At 35.9% G+C, this 19,419-nt stretch overlaps 1 protein-coding gene across 1 annotated transcript; it reads left to right on the forward strand.

Moving 5' to 3' along the window:
• Positions 1–416: 416 nt before the first annotated feature.
• On the forward strand, positions 417–18,907 carry LOC121300718 (protein SREK1IP1-like). Its single transcript, XM_041229447.1, has 5 exons — positions 417–521; positions 3,816–3,860; positions 4,473–4,631; positions 15,723–15,801; positions 17,268–18,907. The coding sequence occupies exons 1-5, from the start codon at positions 509–511 to the stop codon at positions 17,458–17,460; spliced, it is 489 nt and encodes a 162-aa protein (XP_041085381.1). The 5' UTR covers positions 417–508; the 3' UTR covers positions 17,461–18,907.
• Positions 18,908–19,419: the final 512 nt, after the last annotated feature.

Here is a 19,419-nt window from a genome sequence, read left to right on the forward strand (position 1 = left end):
CACCCCTTCAAAATTGTTAACTTTACTTTGGTACATCTGGTGTCACAGGATAAAAATTCCCAGCAGAACGTTACCAACTTCAGAAATTGTAAGTGATGGTATGCCCTGATTAATTTGTTGTGTGACTGGACAATAATAATAATTATTAAAAATGGATTTAATAATTTTTGACAATTTCTCTCCATGATTTACAGGGCATAACACGGGCTTTATTGATTATTAATAATAAACTGAGTATATGATTGTTATTGCTTCATGTTACACAGACATGTTGGGCATTGTTTATGTTATGCTAGTAAAAACATGGTTATAATTAGGTGTAAACGAGTTACACTTAAAAAAAATGCTGGTAAAATAACTGGGGGAAAGTAATGGCATGTTTCCTTTTTTTGTTTGTTTTGTTTGTTTGTTTCCAGTAGGAACGAACTATGATGAAACACTGGGCAAGTTTTGAAAGTATTGGAATTTTGCTGTCCGGAGGAGCAACTTTCTTTTTTAAATCCTCAACATGGCATTTCCAGGTTGCTATACTGTTTATTATTATACATTTATGTGTACAGATTTGAGTTTTTAGATATCAATTACTGCTTAATACTGTCAAGTAACCAATCACGCACACGTTATTCGTGTGTGTACTGAGCCTCCGTCTGAGGGTTTGTCAGGTTTAGTAGTACCGAGGGGACGGTGTTACTCGCAATAATATAATATCCTACAGTATTCTCTATTTACATTATATGAAAAAACAAAACAAAAAACAGGACATCATTGGTGTGTTTTTGTTTTGTCTTGTCAAAACGCATTTGGCGGTATTCGCACACGACTGAAACACGAGCAGAGGTTGGCAAAGTAGGCGCTTACCTCAGTCTAGACGTACTAGTAAAAATACTTAACCGTGGAATCGAATCAATGAAATTGACCGCATACGTTGTCTAACGTTTCTTTAGAGTTACAGTATCAGTATATGGGCATAACCGCATATAATTTATGATAACGTATGTATAAACTAGCACGAATCTGGCGATACAGAGGCGTCTTGTCTGTGCTGTAACGGTATGACACGCTTTCATTTACATACAGTGTCTAGGGATGGAAATAACATTCCTATAGATAGCAGGCTCACCCATTCCAGATTTTACTACGAGCTTGATTAGCCACAGTGTAATAGGTAACAAGATCAGGTGTGTCTGCTTATTAAACTCGTAGTAAATCAGGAATGGATCAGACTTCTGTGTAATATGACTGTAATTTCCATCTCTGAGAAACGCTTATCAAATTGTATGAAACTTACAAAGAATAATTTTAGCACAAATTACTGAGAGTCAGAGCACAGAGGCATCCCACTACTGTCTGCCAGCCTGTCTGTGTGACATTTTTTACAGATGAAAGGGGAATATAATTGTAACCTACAAAGATGGTGCTTTGAGAGAGTAAAATTTGAATGGCCCACCCAAATGTCAAATTTCTGCTTCACTGGACCAGCTGTTCAATTACAGTAGGATGAGCATTATTATTTATTTATTAGCAGACTTACAGTTATTACAAAGTATCACATTACAAGATATTACATTACAGATAAGAGCAGTTATAAAATACAATAAAATCAGTAGGGAGTAAGAGCAAATTCAAATTAGACAAAATATAGTAAATTATGTTTGGGAGCGATTACGACTAAGAGTAGTTAAACTTAAAAATATTTGGTTCTAAGAGTAAATTAAATTAAGAATAAGTACAATAACTGAATAAGAACGATTTCAGATAAGAGCAGCTACAAAAAAAAAAAAAAAAAAAAAGTGAATACGGTTACCTTTAAGAGTAAAATCAAGATACAAGATACAAAAAAAAATCATTATGATTGAGAGCAGTAGTAGAATACAGCAAAGTGTGGAGCATTTAAGTGCAAGTACAAGATAATGCCAGTACTGCTACAACTGGGTGCCATATAGACTAGTCCTTTAGGTAAAGACATGTAAGACTAGTGCTAATCTTAGTCTGTGAAACCAGTCATTAATGTATTTTGATGCTAATATACATGTCTTAGTCATTTAATGGCTTTTTTTCTTTTTCAGAGACACATTTTCTTCCTTTGTGCAGGCTAAAATTACAAAATGTTACTCATACTGGTGCTTTTGTGCATTTCTCTGCACTGATTATGTATTTCTTAGTCATACTTTGTATCTGATTTTCCCAAAGTAAATTTTAGGAAGAAGCAACAGTGTATAATTTTATTAGTGGTCAGCTTATGGGTTTAGTCCTCATGTAGAGCTGTCTTTGTAAAAAAGGCTTTCAATTACTTGCATTTCTGTACCACGCATTACAGAAATAGTGCATGCAATATAAAAACAAAATGACATTGTTGCTAAGCAACAGCCGTGATTTTACAGATGGCTTTCTCATAGTTATTCTCCTGAAATTAGTTGCGTCTTTGAAGAATGTATCTTTTGCATTAATCGATTTTGATCTAAAACTGGTCAACATAAGAATGTCTGTTTGATCAATTTTGTACACAAAATGTACTGATATTTTATTGATGAATAAGATTTGTTTTGTTTGGTGACATACATTTCTTCAAGATGCTTCTTGCAATGAATGGCTGTGAGGGCAGTGTAGTGCAAGTAAACAACATTTTGTTTAATCCTTTTCTTGACTACTTGTATGAATATGAATTACCTTTAAGAACTAGAAATGTTAAGTTACTGGATGGACAAGCTAAATCTTATCTGAAATAAAAAGAATGGACACAACCATAGTGGGTGTCTATAAATCTGTGAGGGTTGAACTACCATGCCCCTTCTAGTCCACTTGGCATTATCAGATGAATGCAATACTTCTAAGTTGAAATACTATTTTAATCGTTCAGATAGAAAAGCAAAAATGGTTTAGTTTCTGTTCGAGACCATTTTCAAACAATAAAATACCTCCTTGGTGTTTAAGGATTTCTTCATGGACCATCGTTGGCAAGGGATCAAAAGCATAGTCTAGATTTACTAGTATTGGTAGTTTTGCTGTTAAACCTTTATGCTTGTAAAATTGCAAATGAAAAAATGTGGTTTAATTTTACCAGTAATTGACTAATTATTCCATGACAAACATAGAACTATCAATTAATTAATTTATTTGACAGGGACAACGTGCAGTTTCGTTACATTTGTGACATGTCGTAAGGTGTATTTTTGTAATATATTTTGTAATGTAATTTTCATTGGCAGTCCCTGACTTATACATGCATGACTTACTTATCAATCCACTAGGCACATTTTTTAACAAAGGTTTGTATTCAAGTGTGTTGTCTGAAGAGGACTTTATTGTTGGGTTGCAGTATCTTTGAAATCCAGTAATGAGGAATTCAATTCAAATGATTTATTATTGTGTAGGTCTTGCAGTACATAGCCTTTCAGCTGTTCATTCAATGCACTTCTTGAACGTGACAAAGGCATTGCATCTACAAAGCTATACATGTGTTTTTGTTAAATAAAAGTCCTTGACATTTGTATAAAATGTAGAGAAAAGCATCACTCAGGGGTGTGCAATTCCAGTCCTGGAGGGCCGGTGTTCCTCCTGGTGTTCGTTCTAACTGACCGATTAAGCTTCTAATAAGGATTTAATTGGTCCAATTAAGTAATTTAGGGTACAGTTAGAACAAAAACCAGGAGGGACAGCGGCCCTTCAGTACCGGAATTGCCTACCCCTGCTTTAGATCATTAAAACAGGTCCCATGGTCTGTCAAGAGAAGTTTTTTTCAGTAAAAGTTAATACTTTTTGGTGTACATTACTTTGCAAGATTAAATAGAAATATGACAGTGTTGATCTTGTTTCAGGTCCAAATAAGGATATCAGGGCAGGATGCAAGAAATGTGGATACCGTAAGTATTTACGAATGCATATATTTTTACACAAACCTGCAGCTCAATCAAATAACACAACTTTTTACTTTCTTATTTAGATTGTGTGTGCAAGTCATGCGTTTAGTTGAAAAGCTTCTGTGTCTCCTTGTTGTTTTAACTGTAAGCTTACATGTTTTAAAACAGTTTTAAACAGAAATCAGATACTGATCAGTTACCTAATCCTAGGAGAGGCTTCAGATATGCATTTCTCACTAGCACTAATCAGTGCCTGTCTTGCATATCTTGTATGAGTGAAGCTGACTTTTGCATGCTGTCTGTTTTCCTAACAAAATCTTAACACTATCTTATCAGCAATGTTGCTTCAGATACATAACATCCATCCCTTCTACACAAGGTCATATTTACCCCACTTTATAAATTCCTTGTTCATCTGTATTGGTAGTGGTAAACATCCTCCCACAACTGCTTACCTTTTTGCCGTGCTGAGCCACAGTGTTCTCAAGTGTGCGCAAAAATATTTGTTTAACCTTCATTAACTCTATACTGGTATGTGTCTTGATATTTTATCACGGTATTGTTATGTATTATAATCTCTTTAACTACAAATTAGTTATTTTGCTTTTGTTTTAGCGGGTCACTTGACATTTGAGTGTCGTAATTTTGTACGAGTGGATCCCAAAAAGGACATTGTTCTGGATGTGAGCAGTACCAGCAGTGAAGACAGTGATGAAGAAGAAGAGCAGGAGGGACTGGAAACTAAAAAGATGCCGACGGGCACCAACAACAAGAGTAGGTGTTAAAATACAGTAAAGAAATACATGTTTGCTGTGAATGCTTTCCTCTATTGTGTCAAAAGGAAATACCTCAGATGATCTGTGGTATGCATGGCAGACTTAGCTGAACCTTGTATTATTACCAGAAGTACGTAAAGAAAAAATGTTCTAGGGTCATTGATGAAGCAAAGAAAAGGAGGTCTGTAATATTTGATAGATGCAGTTTTTTTTTTTTTTTTTTTTTGTATCCTTGTGAACAGGATGGCTGCAGGGGTGACGTCAGTCCAGAAACAGACTCAGAACATTGAATGGGCCATTTGGCATTGGCCAAACAAACAAGTGTCGTGCTGGTTTTTAGTGTATGCACTTAAAAATCTTTATTAAAACACTTGTTACACTAATAAATGTTTTTATTAAAACCTGTGAATGTAATACAAAGTAAGTGCAAAAAAGTAATGCAAGTGCAGAAATGGACAGTACAGGTAGACTACATTACTGCAAATTGTTTCCTGCAAAGAACTCTGAAATGAGCACTGGTCTTTTTTTGCAAGTATTTTTTTTTCTAAAAAATTACAATTCGGCTCTATATTCAGATGCTGCTCGATAGCACGACATAGTACACACACATGTATTCATTCAGAAAAAAAATCCCCAGTCATCCAGATGGTTCTGTTTGCATGGTAAACCACAGGCAGGCGATTAATTCCTCTAAAACCACGTGGGGTTTTCGTTTTATCAATCACATTTTTCACTGCCATATTACAGCAAAGCAGGAATTTAATTATTTCCTTTCCTCTTTCCAGCCATGCTTGCTTACAGTTGCAGTCAGTGCTGTCTTTTCAAACTATAAATCTGACAGCCAAGGTACAGCTCAGTAACAAGGTGCAAACAGCTGATTGATCGATTATCTAAGTATATTTATTTAAATTTATGCAAATGGGACATAACGAGATCCAAACAGCTAAGTTTGCCCGAAATATACAGCATGCTTAACACGGTATAAACAATGCCTTTGTTTTTGATATCAATGGGAATGATAAATGCTGTTTGTCCGATATAAACAGCTGCCCGAAATAACCCTGTACGGTGAAAGTTGTGGATACTGTATTATATTTTAATACGTCTAACAATAATATATCAGTAGTAAAATGTAGTGGTCATTGAGTTTTAAATATTCATAAGTGTAGATAGGTGGACTAGACAAACCTTCATTCCAATATTCAGGGGAACAAAAAATAGAGCACATGAAGGCAGGTGATGTGAAGAAACAAACTTAGGTGGTCCAAATGTAACAGTGACCTAAGAAGAATTATGCCCACATCTTTTACTTACAGATGCACTTGAATCAGAAACACCTTGAGATTAGTTCCATTTAAAATCAATAGAGCAATACAGATTATTAATAGTAATATTGTGCTATTCTGTACTTTGATAAAATGTCTCCTGAGATTTACAGCAAGTACTTTAGCAGTCATACGGGAAGCTGTATGGGGTTGATCAGTGTGGTCCCTGAAATTCTTAATCGTACAGAAGATGATTGCCAGTTAGACCAATCTTATAAGGTAATCTTATAACACTGGCATTACTTGTGTACATTACACACAGTTTAAGTTTTACTTTTACTTTCCACAATGATATACCCATATGATTATAATTTACTTGGTATAAGTATATTTAGTTATGTAGAATTTATAATTCAGTCACATTCAGATTTGTACATTTATATGTTGGTAATTCTCAATAAATATTAAATGCCAATAATAATTATAATAAATATTAATGTTTTGTTTGATATGCACAGTTACCCAGATAAGCTACCAGTATCAACTTACTCTGCTAGAGATTGAGAAAGAGAAGTTAACCATGGAGAGAGAAAGATTAGAGATGGAAAAGGAAATACTAGCAATAAATAAGCAGTGTCTCTTAGTGTCTCTAAAGTGTACAGCAGCAACCGCTCTGCCCAAGAAGTAAGGCGAAAAGTTTTCATTTTAGTGCCACAGTAACGATTCCGTTTTCAGTAGCAATCTCTTCTCTAGTTTAATGCTGTTTCTTCAGATAACATTGGATCGTTTTTAGTTACATATTGTTTCATAATTGAATCTGTTTTGCAACAGATCTGACTTTGCATACACTAAAGAGTTATACAGTCTATCTTTCTGTATCAAAGGTACTCATTGGGATGCATTTTGATTCCACTAGGGGCATTGCATCTAATTTCCTAAAATGTTAAACTTTTAAAGTAAACGTGTTTAAACTTGGTCATACTGTATGTGCAATGAGTGTAACCAATGTGAAAACCAATCATAATAGTTTGGAATAGTATGCTGTTAATGGACTATAGGTAAGTAAACTTTAGCCAATACAACTATATAAATACTTTAAGGATTGCACTTGATTATGTTAAACATGTAGACGCAATTCTAAAAGTTTAATATCTGTAACATTTAAAGGGTTACACTCTAATGTACCTAGAAATCACTAGTTAAACAGAATACTATACTACATTAAAATTGCTTTTTTTTTCTTTCTTTTCTTTCTCACAAAGATAACACTGAGCTCTGTCTTGAAATATTTTTCATGGTAAACTGTTTGTCTCTGTGGTCAAAGTGTGATTATTATTATATGTTATAGGGCATGGCGCTAGTTTTTCTTAGATAAAGTTACTGTACTATCCTTAATTCTGACCCTCTTTTTTGCTCCATTTCCTCTCCCTCTGGTTGGAAGCTTTTTGTTTCAATTTAGTGGCACACTGGCAGGACTGTTTTTGGTTTCCTGGAATTCTAAAGCACAAAAGCTTCTATGAAATGAGTTAATGAACCATTGTGCTCATAGCCTGTAAAAATAAATAAATAAACCTTCATGAGGCTGTTAAGCTCACAATGAATTTTGATCTACCATCTACAGTGTACAGTATCTTAAATGCACACTGTGTGGGATGTGTTGTGGCTTACTGACGATTCAAATGCGTCAGAAAGTTTAATTCTCATATGACACAGATTAATTCATATTAATGGAAAATGTTACCTGTGCACCTGTTCACAGTGTTTAAGGAGTAGAATACTGCACTGATGCTGTTGAATATTTCAGTGATACTGTATCTACAATATTGGCACTCTACACATAATATAAAATAATTCAAGAAAGCATGTTAAATGCAAATATTTAGTGAACATTAGCCACTAATTATATAAATATTTGTTCATCACAAAAGTATTGGCACCTTTACATTAAAAGTAAAAATGTAATAAAGTAATTTAAAATATATATTCTTTGACTGAACACAGTAACTAAGCTGCATTACAAAGTGGTAAAAAAAAGAGGTAATTATTTCCAACTATCTGTTGAAGAAAAATGTTGTGGCAACACGGCAGGTGGTGGTCAAGACAAAGGAGTTGGATTCATGTTTGAGAAAAACACTCGTAGCAAACTACAACAAAGAAAAGGACTACAGAACAGTATCAAAGAAATACGGAATACCAAAATCCACAATCAGAGCATTAATCAAGAAGTACCAGAAACATTTAACTAAAAACTTGAAAGAAGTGGACATCCAAAGAAAATTATATGTACAGCAGGTAGGAGGATCGTCCCAGCAGCTAAAAAACAAAACAAGATTAACACAAAAGAACTGTACAAAGGCACCTGAACACAGAAGAGTTTTATGCACTTAGACCTAGCTGGAAACCACTTTTTAAAGAAAACTAATGAAACAGTCTAAAATTTACCAAGAAATCTGAAGCATTCTTCAACACAATTCTCTTGTTCAATGAGACTAAAATAGAACTTTCCCCTAAAAATGAACTTGCTGTATGTTTGGAGAAAAAAGGTAAAGTTTGTAACTGTAGTTAAACATGGAGGTTACTTGATCATGGCATGGTGGTGTTTTAGCATTCATGTGTTTGAAGATTGAATGAATGCAGCCATGTATAAAAACAAGTACAATGTTACCATCTGCTCGTAGGCTGATTGGCAGACAGTTTATCTTCCAACACGACAACGACCCAAAGGATGCGACTAAGTCCACTCTTGAAGAAAAAGAAGATAAAAGTTCAGAAATTCCCTTCACAATCACAATCTCAATCCAATAGAAATGCTTTGCACTAATCTGAAAAAAGCTGTAGCCAAGCATTATGTTTCCAATCTGTCTGAGCTGAACGAAATATAAAAGACAAAATGGGCCCAGATTTTTCCAACAAGGTGTAACATTCTGGTTAAGAATTCATACATGTCTGAAAGCCACAATAAAAGCAGAAGCAGGACACACCAAATACTAAAGCAGGGGTACCAATACTTGTTACGAACAATTACTTTAAATTACATAAAAATAGAAAAGATAGATAATTTGTTAAATTACTAGAAATTGTGTATTTCCGTTTCAAGTACGAAATGTAACCATTACCATATGGGCATTTACCTTGTAGAGACCTAAAACCTGAATCAGATATATCAAAGCTGCTCACAAAGCCTGTGATCCAGTCATGGCCCACACCCAAGGGCAAAAGGGACTGTGCTTACAAATCTGAGAGCCTTTTTTACTTTCAAGACTGACCTGACGGAAGAGCCTTTTTCAGATAAGCACTTGTTAATTCTATCTGCTATATATTTCACATGTATTGTATTTTTACACAAATATGTGATATTAATATAATCGCTGTAGTAGTTTTTACTAATTATGTGTATTTTTTTTTTTTTAATTATTATTATTGGGGGGAAAAAACAAGAATACAAACATTGCAACATCAGGAACAGTTCCCCAGATTTTCTGTTTTTACCCCCCACTTGAGCAAATGGTTCAAGTCACAAGTGCAGACAATGAAGGAGAAAGTGGGCAACCCTGACGAGTGCCCCTAGAAATAGCAAACTGGGATGAGGATTTACGGCCTGTGAGCACTATCGCCGAGGGCTTGGCATATAGAACTTTAACCATATAGTCTAGAGTCAGAGATAATCCAGACGATTGAAGGCCTTTTTAGCATCTAAAGAGAGAACCGAGCACAGGGTGTCAATACACATAGTCAAGTGGATAATATGCAGGAAACGACAAACATTATCGGAAGCTAGACATGTTTTGATAAAACCTGTTAATTTAGTCATAAGGGATTCAAGGTGGCGCAATAACACCTTGGCATATAGTTTGACATCTGAGTTTATCAGTGGTCGGTAGCTCACACAAGTAGTAGTCTTTATCTTTCTTCAATAGTAACAAGGTAATAGCTGAATTAACGTCTCTGCGAAAAGAGCCTTTGTCAATAGCAGTTTCTATCATAGCAGCAGAAGGGGTTCCAATTGATTCCAAAAAAGAAAGAAAAAACTCAGACGGAATACTGCTCAAATCCTGTAAAGTCTCCTTCAGTTCATTTAAGGTGCGTGGAGCGCCGAGAGCATCTGACTTGTTGGCTGTTGGCGTGGCAAATTAAGTTTTTGGAGGAATTGCGTGCCTTTGTCCTTGTCACATGAAATATCGGAGCTATAAAGTAGAATAAAAGGAGCGAAATACAGAGTTAATTAATGTAGCGTCGGTCAGAATACATCTGTCGACTGTAGGGCTTATAACTGCGTTCATATCAGCATCCAGGATAAACTTGAAATCCTATAGATCTAATAATATTTTGGTCAAAGAGTATACAAATTCCAGATCAAATGCTGTTGTGGCATAAATTGAGGCAAAAGCTTTTTTTTTTTGCTTTTTTTTTACCCGTAATAATAGTTTTTAAGGAGGCCACCCTCCCATCCCGATCTCCCTCCGAGCCCAAGATATTAATCCGGAGATTACGCTACAGTGCATTTTGTTTTCAGCAGAGGAGGAAGCAGCCATGCAGTAATACTGATTGACTAGCCTGGGGATGTCTTGTTGTTTTAAGTGAGACTCCTGAATCGTGGCAACGTCTAGTAATTACGTGTATTTTGTACACTACAGCCTGTTGCTTGTTACGTCCAATTGCCGCCCTCTGTGAATCCAGCTGCTGGAGTCGCTACTTACCAGCGATCCAACAACATAAGTCGGCATTCCATGTCATCCAGTCTGTGGAATTGGAGGCTTTCCATCCCCCTCCTTTTCAGTCTGCCAGAGCGACATCTCCATACACTGCCCAGTTCGGGCCCTGGCTTACTACATTGACAGGACGAAAAGTTGGAGGCAGTCCAAACTATTTTTGTCTGCAATAGGGCTGTCCCATGGTCACGCCCTGACTAAGCAGCAGCTGTCCAAGTGGATAGCAGACACGGTCAGGACTGCCTGTGAGCTGGCCAACTAGCCCCCTCCAGAAAAGCTCACTGTCCATTCCACCAGGGGCATGGCAACTTCATGGGCTTTATTCCAGGGTGCATGTCAAGGACATATGCAGTGCAGCGGTGTGGGCTACTCCCCATACCTTTACTAGGTTCTAAAAAACCCTGGTTCTGGAACTAGAGTTTTAAGGTCAGCTTCCCAATCGACACTTATAACACGGACATAGAGGTGAAACTCTCCTTCAATATTTTCACCCTATCTACTTGTTACTGGGGTTCTGTATGGTAATGCACAAAGCAGCTTCTCTGCTTAGCCTTGGAGAATTTCAGTCATTCTGCAATATTGCATTTGCGAATGCTTTGTTACACTCACTCACCCCTATGGTAATGTACATAAACATTTCGTACTTATTTCTCGTACTTTTGTCTGTGACAGTATCTAAGAAGCTGGTACATAGATAAGTTCCTGAAACGCATCCACAATAATGTTAATATTAATTTCTTATGAGCATGAGGAAAAATTATAGTAATGCATAATTTACTTACAGAATTATAAAAAATAAAAAAACGAACGATTTTCTAGTGTGTTTATTTTGAACAAATCAAAAACATTAGCCTTTTCTCTGTGGCATTGTGACATATTAATATAAACTAGAGTGAGACAGTTGCTGTTTACTATTTTTCAGTAATTTAAATATCATGGCTGAAGTTTAAAATAAAATACTGTTTTAGAAAGGTGAGTAATTTAAATAAAAAAAAGAATGTAAATAAGTAGATGTACCACGGTGTCATTCCAAAAAAGGTGACTGAATCTTGCTGGCTGCTTTTGTTTCTTCTGTTGTGGCCTACACTTAAACCCAATTAGAAATTATTTTGGTGGTATTTAATTTAGTTTCTCACAATTTAAATTTAAATATGATTGTGACAGGGCGAGCAGCCCTGTTCAGTATTTATTTAGAACAGGGTTGTATAGGACGGCGAAGCGCTGTGTGTTTTATGTGTTAAAACGTGTTCTGGCAGAGGCGAGGTTAGTAAACTCGTCCTCTGCCAGGAATGTGTAAAAACCTTGTGGTAATGTGTGGCTGTCGGCTAGTGCGTTGTTAAACTATCCCGCAGTCACACAATTAATAAACCCGTGCAGAATGTGGCCAAGGGGTAATGAGAGAATTTATAGTTTAACCCCTCGACCATAGTAAATAAAAGCTTGCAGCTCTCTGCACTCTGGGGGGGGAGGGTACGGAGGAGAGAGCGAGCGAGCGAGCGAGGAGCAAGGAGAAAATTAATTTAAAAATAAAGATCAGTGAAGGCTATGGCCCAGTGATTTATTTTATTTAAAACCTTTTGTTTTGCTCTGTGAGCAAGTGTTTATTTTCGTTTAAATATTTAATTTTTTTGTATTTAAAATAAATGGCGCACGCCGCGCTTGTGAACTGCAGTACCTGCCTGTCTGTGTTTTTGTTCCGCCTTCTGGCCTGACGTCACCGCAACGCCATTTCCTGCCACAATGATTTGAAAAAATAATAACATTTTAGTAAGTATCTTGAATTGAATAAAGCATACAAATAGACAAAACAAACTATTTGCCTTTATAATGGTAGGTAAAAACACTCACCCACCCACTAGTTATTAACAGCTCTGTGAGAATAATAATTTGAAAGTGCATATTGGCAATATTTTCCATGTTAAGCACAAACCTTTCTGGTTAATTTACCTTTTAGCAGTTGAAGGAAGTAAATCACATGGCAAACAGAAAACATTAAGAATTGCTGGAGCAGAGTTTACATTTCAAGCTGTTGTCTGATATCTCCCTGTCGTACTGAAACTCTAATTGTAACTCAGCCATGAATTTTAAGAAAAGTAAAACATAAAGTTTCAAATTGTTATAAAACTCCTTCTGTAAGTCTTTTCTTCATGTAGAGAATAATGTTTTAACATTGTAAAGTCTAAGTGAGGTATTTCTAAACCTGTTAATAAGAAAACGTACACGTTTTTAGTGGAAGATGGTGTTTTAGGGTGTATATATAATTTGAGAAACACAAAACGATTGGCTTCCTATACATACTGTCCTGAAGTGCAGTTACATTATTTATATGAACATCTGTAATCCTAGTTGACATGGTGGATGTACTTGCACAGCACCAAATACTGTGCTAATAATTCAAATAGCTCTCTAATTTAGTGTAGGACCCTGTGCAAATCTCTGATCCTCACATCTACAATAAACGTCCCCACTCATCAGTCGTTGTATTTCAGGAAAATAAAACGTCATATCACAGGTTATACTTTTTACTTGTAGATTATTATACAAAACTCTGTGCTAGAACTTGCTCTTAACGTTTTCTGATTTGTTTTAATTATTATGTTTTACACCAGATCTCATGAATCAAATATAAAGATATCATGAATATAATGTAGATGTCATACAGCATTCATTGCGTACCATACAGTAATGCTTATGTCTATATACATTTCTCAATAAGAAAGATATCTAAAAAATGCACTTATTAAAACAATACACACAGTACAAAATAATACAATAAAAACAAAGGTGTAAGGGTGGGTATGGTTAAGGGAAGGATATATTTACAGAAGGTGTGGTTTAATTCCATGATGGAGGTTTTTTAGGAATATATCATTCATATGGACAGCACCCCTCGCTAAAAAGCCCAACCTAATCATATTTAATTTCAGGGTGGCGTATTGAATCTCCTTACAAAATCCAAAATTACATTGTTCACCCAGTTTTTTTTTTTTTTTTGGCGATGCCTTTCGCTGGGTGATGCAAGAGAACATTGTTTTTGTATTTGGAAATAGCTCATGCAAATCTGTTACCGTAAATCTTTTTTCATTTTTCGAACTAATTCCACACTTTTCAGTTTACTTTTCAGTTTACCTAAATCATTGCCTCCATGAATCACTGGGATATCAGGTTTGGAAGAAGGGGAATTAAAAAAAATAAATCATAAAGTAAAAAAACAAACAAACAAAATAAAACAACCTAAGCCCACTCCTTCCAAACCAGCAGACAGAGGAGCTTGGCATCTACAGGTCCAGCCCGAGGCGATTTTATCTTTGGTAACTTCCTTGAAGTTCCTGTGTGTGTGTGTATATATGCACATCTATCTAGAAGTTCATCGACACACTCCTGGAAGGCTCAGTCAAGTTCGAACATGTGCCATACCTCTTTGTGAATGCCACTTCGTCGACTTTCTAGGATCTGGTAAAGTCTCTCTCGCACTGTGACACCTGAGAGAGAGACAGTGTCGTATTCAACCAAGTTAGTCCTGCCGGGCATGAGTTATTAAGGTATAACTCCTTAATAAGCTTACACAGTTCCCATTGCTGATCTGGAACCAGTTGTTCCCACCGCGAAATGATTTTTGTGCTAAGAGTCTCTGGTCAGGGGCCTAAATCATCCTCAACATTGCTTGGGGCTATAAATAAGACCTCCCTTGCCTGCCAGGGCTTTAATAAATTTATATGGTAAACTTCACGTTCATTACGGCAATCGGGCTGTCTAATTTCATAATTCACCTTTCTTATAGCCCGAATCACTTCATATGGCCCCTTTCCATTTAGCACACAATTTCATTTCTGATGTGGGAAGTGCAGCATTACTTTGTCTCCTGGTCGAAAGGTTCTAATTAGTGCATTTTTGTTGTAATGCTGCTGTTGCTGGTGCTGAGCTGATTTGAGGTTGACCTGAGCCAAACGACCAACCAAATCCAGGTGAACTCTTAGTAGGAGCACATGCTTCACTACATTTTTGGATGTGCCTTTGTGCTCCTCCCACCCCTCTTAACACATCGAGGATGCCACGAGGCTGTCGGCAATACAAGTGCTCGACGGGGGAGAACCCTGTCGAACTCTGCGGCACCTTTCTCACTGCAAAAAGGAGGTAGGGAAGAAGCAATGCCCAATGTTTTTGCTTTTGCGTTACAAAACGTATCAGCATCTGCTTCAAGGTCTGATTAAAGTGTTCCACCAAACTGTCCGTCTGTGGATGATAAACAGACGTCCTGATGGGATTTATTTTTTATATTTTATATACCTACTGTAACATGTTAGACAAAAAGTTGGTTCCATGATCAGTCAAAAACTCCTTGGGGATCCCTACTCTCGCCATAATTTGTACTAACTCTGTGGCTATTGCAGCGGCACTAGTGGACCTCAATGGAACTGCCTCTGGGTATCGCATTGCATTCCTAATATATGCGTATACCCAGAGTCAGAAGGTAGCAAAAGGGCCCACATGTCCATTGCAATGCATTCAAAAGAAATGAAGATAACTGGCAGTGCATTAATTCTTTGAATTTTGGCCAGTCTCGGCCCAGAATAACTGTGTATGGCAACCTTTGTCTCCACCTGACCTTGTGGCCATCATGACACACCGCCCAAGAGAGCTGTTCTAATCAATCTTTGTTCACGTCTTGTGTCCACTAATGCGTGGGTTTTCATATTACCTAGAACCACATCAATCATACAAGGCCCCTTCCGACCATTTTTCCTGCGCATACAGCATCCCGGTCCGGGGAGGAGACTAGGGAGGCCTCAAAATTCTTGGCCAGTTTCATGGCTTCTTCCAGGGTGTCAGGGTTTTAGCGGCGTATACAGGCTTGTCCGACACATGTTTTTGGTTGTCCCGGAACGTCAGGTTAGCGATTTTGCGAGCCCTGTATATATTTCAATTATAATATATTATGTGTAGTTATAATCCTTAGTTGAATCTAATCGACTCATAAGGATTCCTAAGGCTGGCAATGATACCAAAAAAAAAAAAAATTCAGATTCGAGTTTGTAAGAATTCTAACAGTAAGATATGCCTACTTTTAATACAGTGTGTATATAAAATGTCCTAACAAGTGGATTTGCATTTCAGATTCAAATGAAGAACCCAAGAAAGGACTGCATAAAAAGAAAAGCAAGGACAAATCTTCCCATAAAAAGTTAAGAAAGAGGTAACTGCAGCCTTGCTTATGTTTGTGTGATATATCAACTTTGGACAAATGTATCTCATTTGTCCTCAAACCTTTAGTAGCTTCAGATGCCATTTTAATTGCTTGTTTTACATTCCCCATCTTTTTGATACCTATTCAGTTCACACGACTTTGTCCATGGTTACAAACCATTCAGCTATCTCATTCCTCTTACACTTCTGATCCCGTGGTTTCTTTGTTTTTGTTCAGAAAAAAAAAAAAAACATTCTAGTTCCCTTTGATGTTAAACTTTTTCTTTTTTTCTTGCATGCATCCAATCTTCTCTGTTTAAGTAGTAGTTGCATTAGCACAGAGCTTTCAGCCTTCCTCAGTGCTTAGTATTATTATTATTATTAATTATAATAATAATAATAATAATAATAATTTCAACTCTTTTAGTTTCGGATAGCACATGAAAAGCATTGTTAATGTTTAAACTCTACCATTTAGCCTTCAAAAAATCTATATGTGGCTCGGTGAGCATCTGTTCAAATGGACTTGAATGTTGTTCTGTCTGTATTCATTAAGAGCATGACTCATCATTCCCAGTCACGCACATCCAGGTAAATTGGTTGGTTGTGAGCTCTTGTACAGGTACTATAATGTAAAAATGTTGTGAAGGATATATCTGAGCAAATAATGGCTACCTGTTTCAAACAAGTACTTAGATATCACTGCATTTAATAATGTAGCCAAATCCATTTAGAAAAAAGCAAATTACTTTTAGTATAGATAATACAATTGCCAAATAATAAAGTCTTTGTTACAAATTAAACATTTAAAATTAATAAACAATTATACTGGTAGTATTAACAATTATACAGAAAGTATTTATCACCAAGGAAGTATACAAAGTATGAATCGCCTATATAATGTATAGCAAACGTAGTGGACATTTTAGGCTTTTATCGACCATAAGTGGTAGCCTTGGTCAGTTTTTAAGCAGACAGAGTGCAATAATTTTGAATAGGGAGCTCTAACACACTGTGTAGATTAAACCACTGATTCTGAAAGGTCACCTTCAGTACTCCCTTTTAACACAATAACTGCTCAATCAGGCATTGACTTGGCCCACCTGTTACTGTGGAAACTGTGATTTAGTTAAGTAAGCAACCAACATGTAATAAAGGTTAAACATGTGTATGTATTCTTATGGTGTTATAATATTACATTGATACTTTATGAACTGGAATATGACACTTAATAATGAATGGAGTTTTTGTCGATTTGTTTTACCTCTCTTTAACCTCTTTAAGGGAAAAGCTGTTCTTTTGTAATTTGTATAAACTTGTTTGAGTCAGAAGGACATGCCACCTTAATCTGGACATGCTTCATCTACTAAGATACTTGGCACATCATCCTGATGGTTACATGTAGGAGTCAGGCCCCATCTGCTGAGTATCAATTTCAGTGAATACATGGGATACTGTTTTGTTTTGTTTTTTTAGGTCGTGCTCATCAAGTGACGATGAAGAGGACCGTCATAAGAAAAAGAAACAGAAAACCCACAAGAAGAAAAAGAAACAAGAAAAGAAACACAAGAAGGAAAAACGGTCCAAGAAGGAGGGAAAGAAAAGCAAACAGAAAAGACATTCATCTTCATCTTCTGACAGTTCCAGTGCCGCTTCTGACACCGATTGAAAGTCCCTAGCTGCAGAATAGACACTGCCTTAGACAAACAAAAATAATCACACAGACATGATTTCTCTTACATTTCAGGCAGCGTTCTGTAATGCTTAAAAAAAGAAAGAAAAGATCTTGCTTACTGTTGTGTATTATATTATGCTCCAATAACAATTATTTTTTAATACAATCACAATTTATGCTCATGGCCTTGGTCACTAACCAGCTGTTCCTGAAGCAATTCTACTGTGCACACCAATCTCCAGTTATAGTGTTGCGTTGTTTTCTCTGTTTCAATAATATCAGAAATTTAAAATGACTGACATCAGACACATGGTGGAGGGTAGTGAAGGGGACAGCAAGTAGTGAAATATGTAAATCTGCTACTGTTTAGTAAAAAATGAAAGCTTCAGTACAGGTACATATAATCTGAAATGTCTTTCATATGCTAAATATCTTCTGGCAGTATTTAAGTTTCCTAGTTCCTATGCAAGTCCATTCAAGTGAAAAGGCCAGTAAAACTGGTATATACAATCAAGTCTTTACTAAGTCTTGCTCTAGCCTGAAATTGAATTCTACTGTATTTCTTCAATCTTATACTGTAGGATGTTTTTTAGTTAACGTGTTGCCGTTCTACCACATTCAAAACGCTTGCTTATTACAGAATCTTGGTATCTCTGAATAATCACCTGCAAGACATCACACAGGTGCAGTTGTACCAAAATGTCGTCAGTTTACTATCAATGTAGAACAAGTGGGTTGGATATTCTTTTGTTTTGCCCCTCTAAAATGTGTTTCTGCAATGGAATCTCCAAGACTGCTTCTTCATTCAATGTAAACGCCTATTGTTTTTGTTCTTTTAAGAAATATTATTGTGTTTAATGTTAATTCATATGTAATACAAGTATGTCATAAATGAAGAGGTAATGACTATTTTAACGACTTCAAGAGCATTCCTAGAATTTTGAATGGCCTATAGTGTAACCTGAGTTTTTTATGTAGTGCTATAAAATCTCAACAATCTTGTATTACACTTACACTGTTAGATATAAACAATCCAAGTAACTTTTGGAGCAATTGCTGAACATTATGATTTTTAATGGGATATCTGTAATTCCAAAGCATATTTAATTGGAATCAGTTATAATTTTGAATCCATTATTTTAAACTTACTAGTATAATTTGTGATACAGTAAGTCTAATAAAAAATGTGTAGCAGTATAGTATAATCAGAAAAGTAAAATACTCTTTGAAAGATATTTAGATGTGCCTGTAATTTTCACTTTGGCATTATGTGCATTTGAAACCATTGTTCTTTTTAATTGCACAAATATTGATATTCTGAAATCTAATACAATGGTGCAGGTATGTAGATCATTTCTTTATGTGGATTGTCGTTAATGGAATCTCTGAAAGCAGCTTTTATAGGAAAACATCTGTAAGATAATAAAGCTGGAGGCTTGAATTCTGGATTTCAGTGTGTATGTTTGCTGTTGTTGGCTTAACATGTAACCACACGTATGAGGAAAACAGTAGGTATGCCATGTCTTTGCATTAGCACCTCATGAGTATATGTTTCAGATCCAGAAATAATAAAAATGTCAGTATGTTGTTATTTTTTTGTTATTATTGCAGTTAAGACTAATTTAAACAAAAATCAGTTGTTATATTTTCACATGATATTTATATCCTCCAAGCTTTAGATCAATGAATTGACCCCCAATGGAGTACGAAAGTTTAAAAAAAATGTGCAAGGATAAATTGTAACAGAAAAGTTTATGGCTGTTGCAGTGTTTGGTAATGTGTGCTTTTAAAGGTATAAGTCTTTCAAAATACACTTTCTTACCTGTTGTTTTCCTACCGGCATTGATCTTTTTGATAATCAGACTTCCTTTTCACTTCAGATGAAAATGTTTTTCCTGCCACACAACACTGATAAAGGATTTCCGTTGAGCCTTAAGCATGTCCGTGCCTATC

Source organism: Polyodon spathula, chromosome 2 (assembly GCF_017654505.1).
Source record: "Polyodon spathula isolate WHYD16114869_AA chromosome 2, ASM1765450v1, whole genome shotgun sequence".
Taxonomy (NCBI): Eukaryota; Metazoa; Chordata; class Actinopteri; order Acipenseriformes; family Polyodontidae; genus Polyodon; species Polyodon spathula.

Excerpts from the sequence above, each read along its gene's own strand:
- LOC121300718 (XM_041229447.1), top strand. Across the intron at positions 4,632-15,722 it reads GACGGGCACCAACAACAAGA|ATTCAAATGAAGAACCCAAG; the intron begins GTAGGTGTTAAA and ends TTTGCATTTCAG. Across the intron at positions 15,802-17,267 it reads CATAAAAAGTTAAGAAAGAG|GTCGTGCTCATCAAGTGACG; the intron begins GTAACTGCAGCC and ends TTGTTTTTTTAG.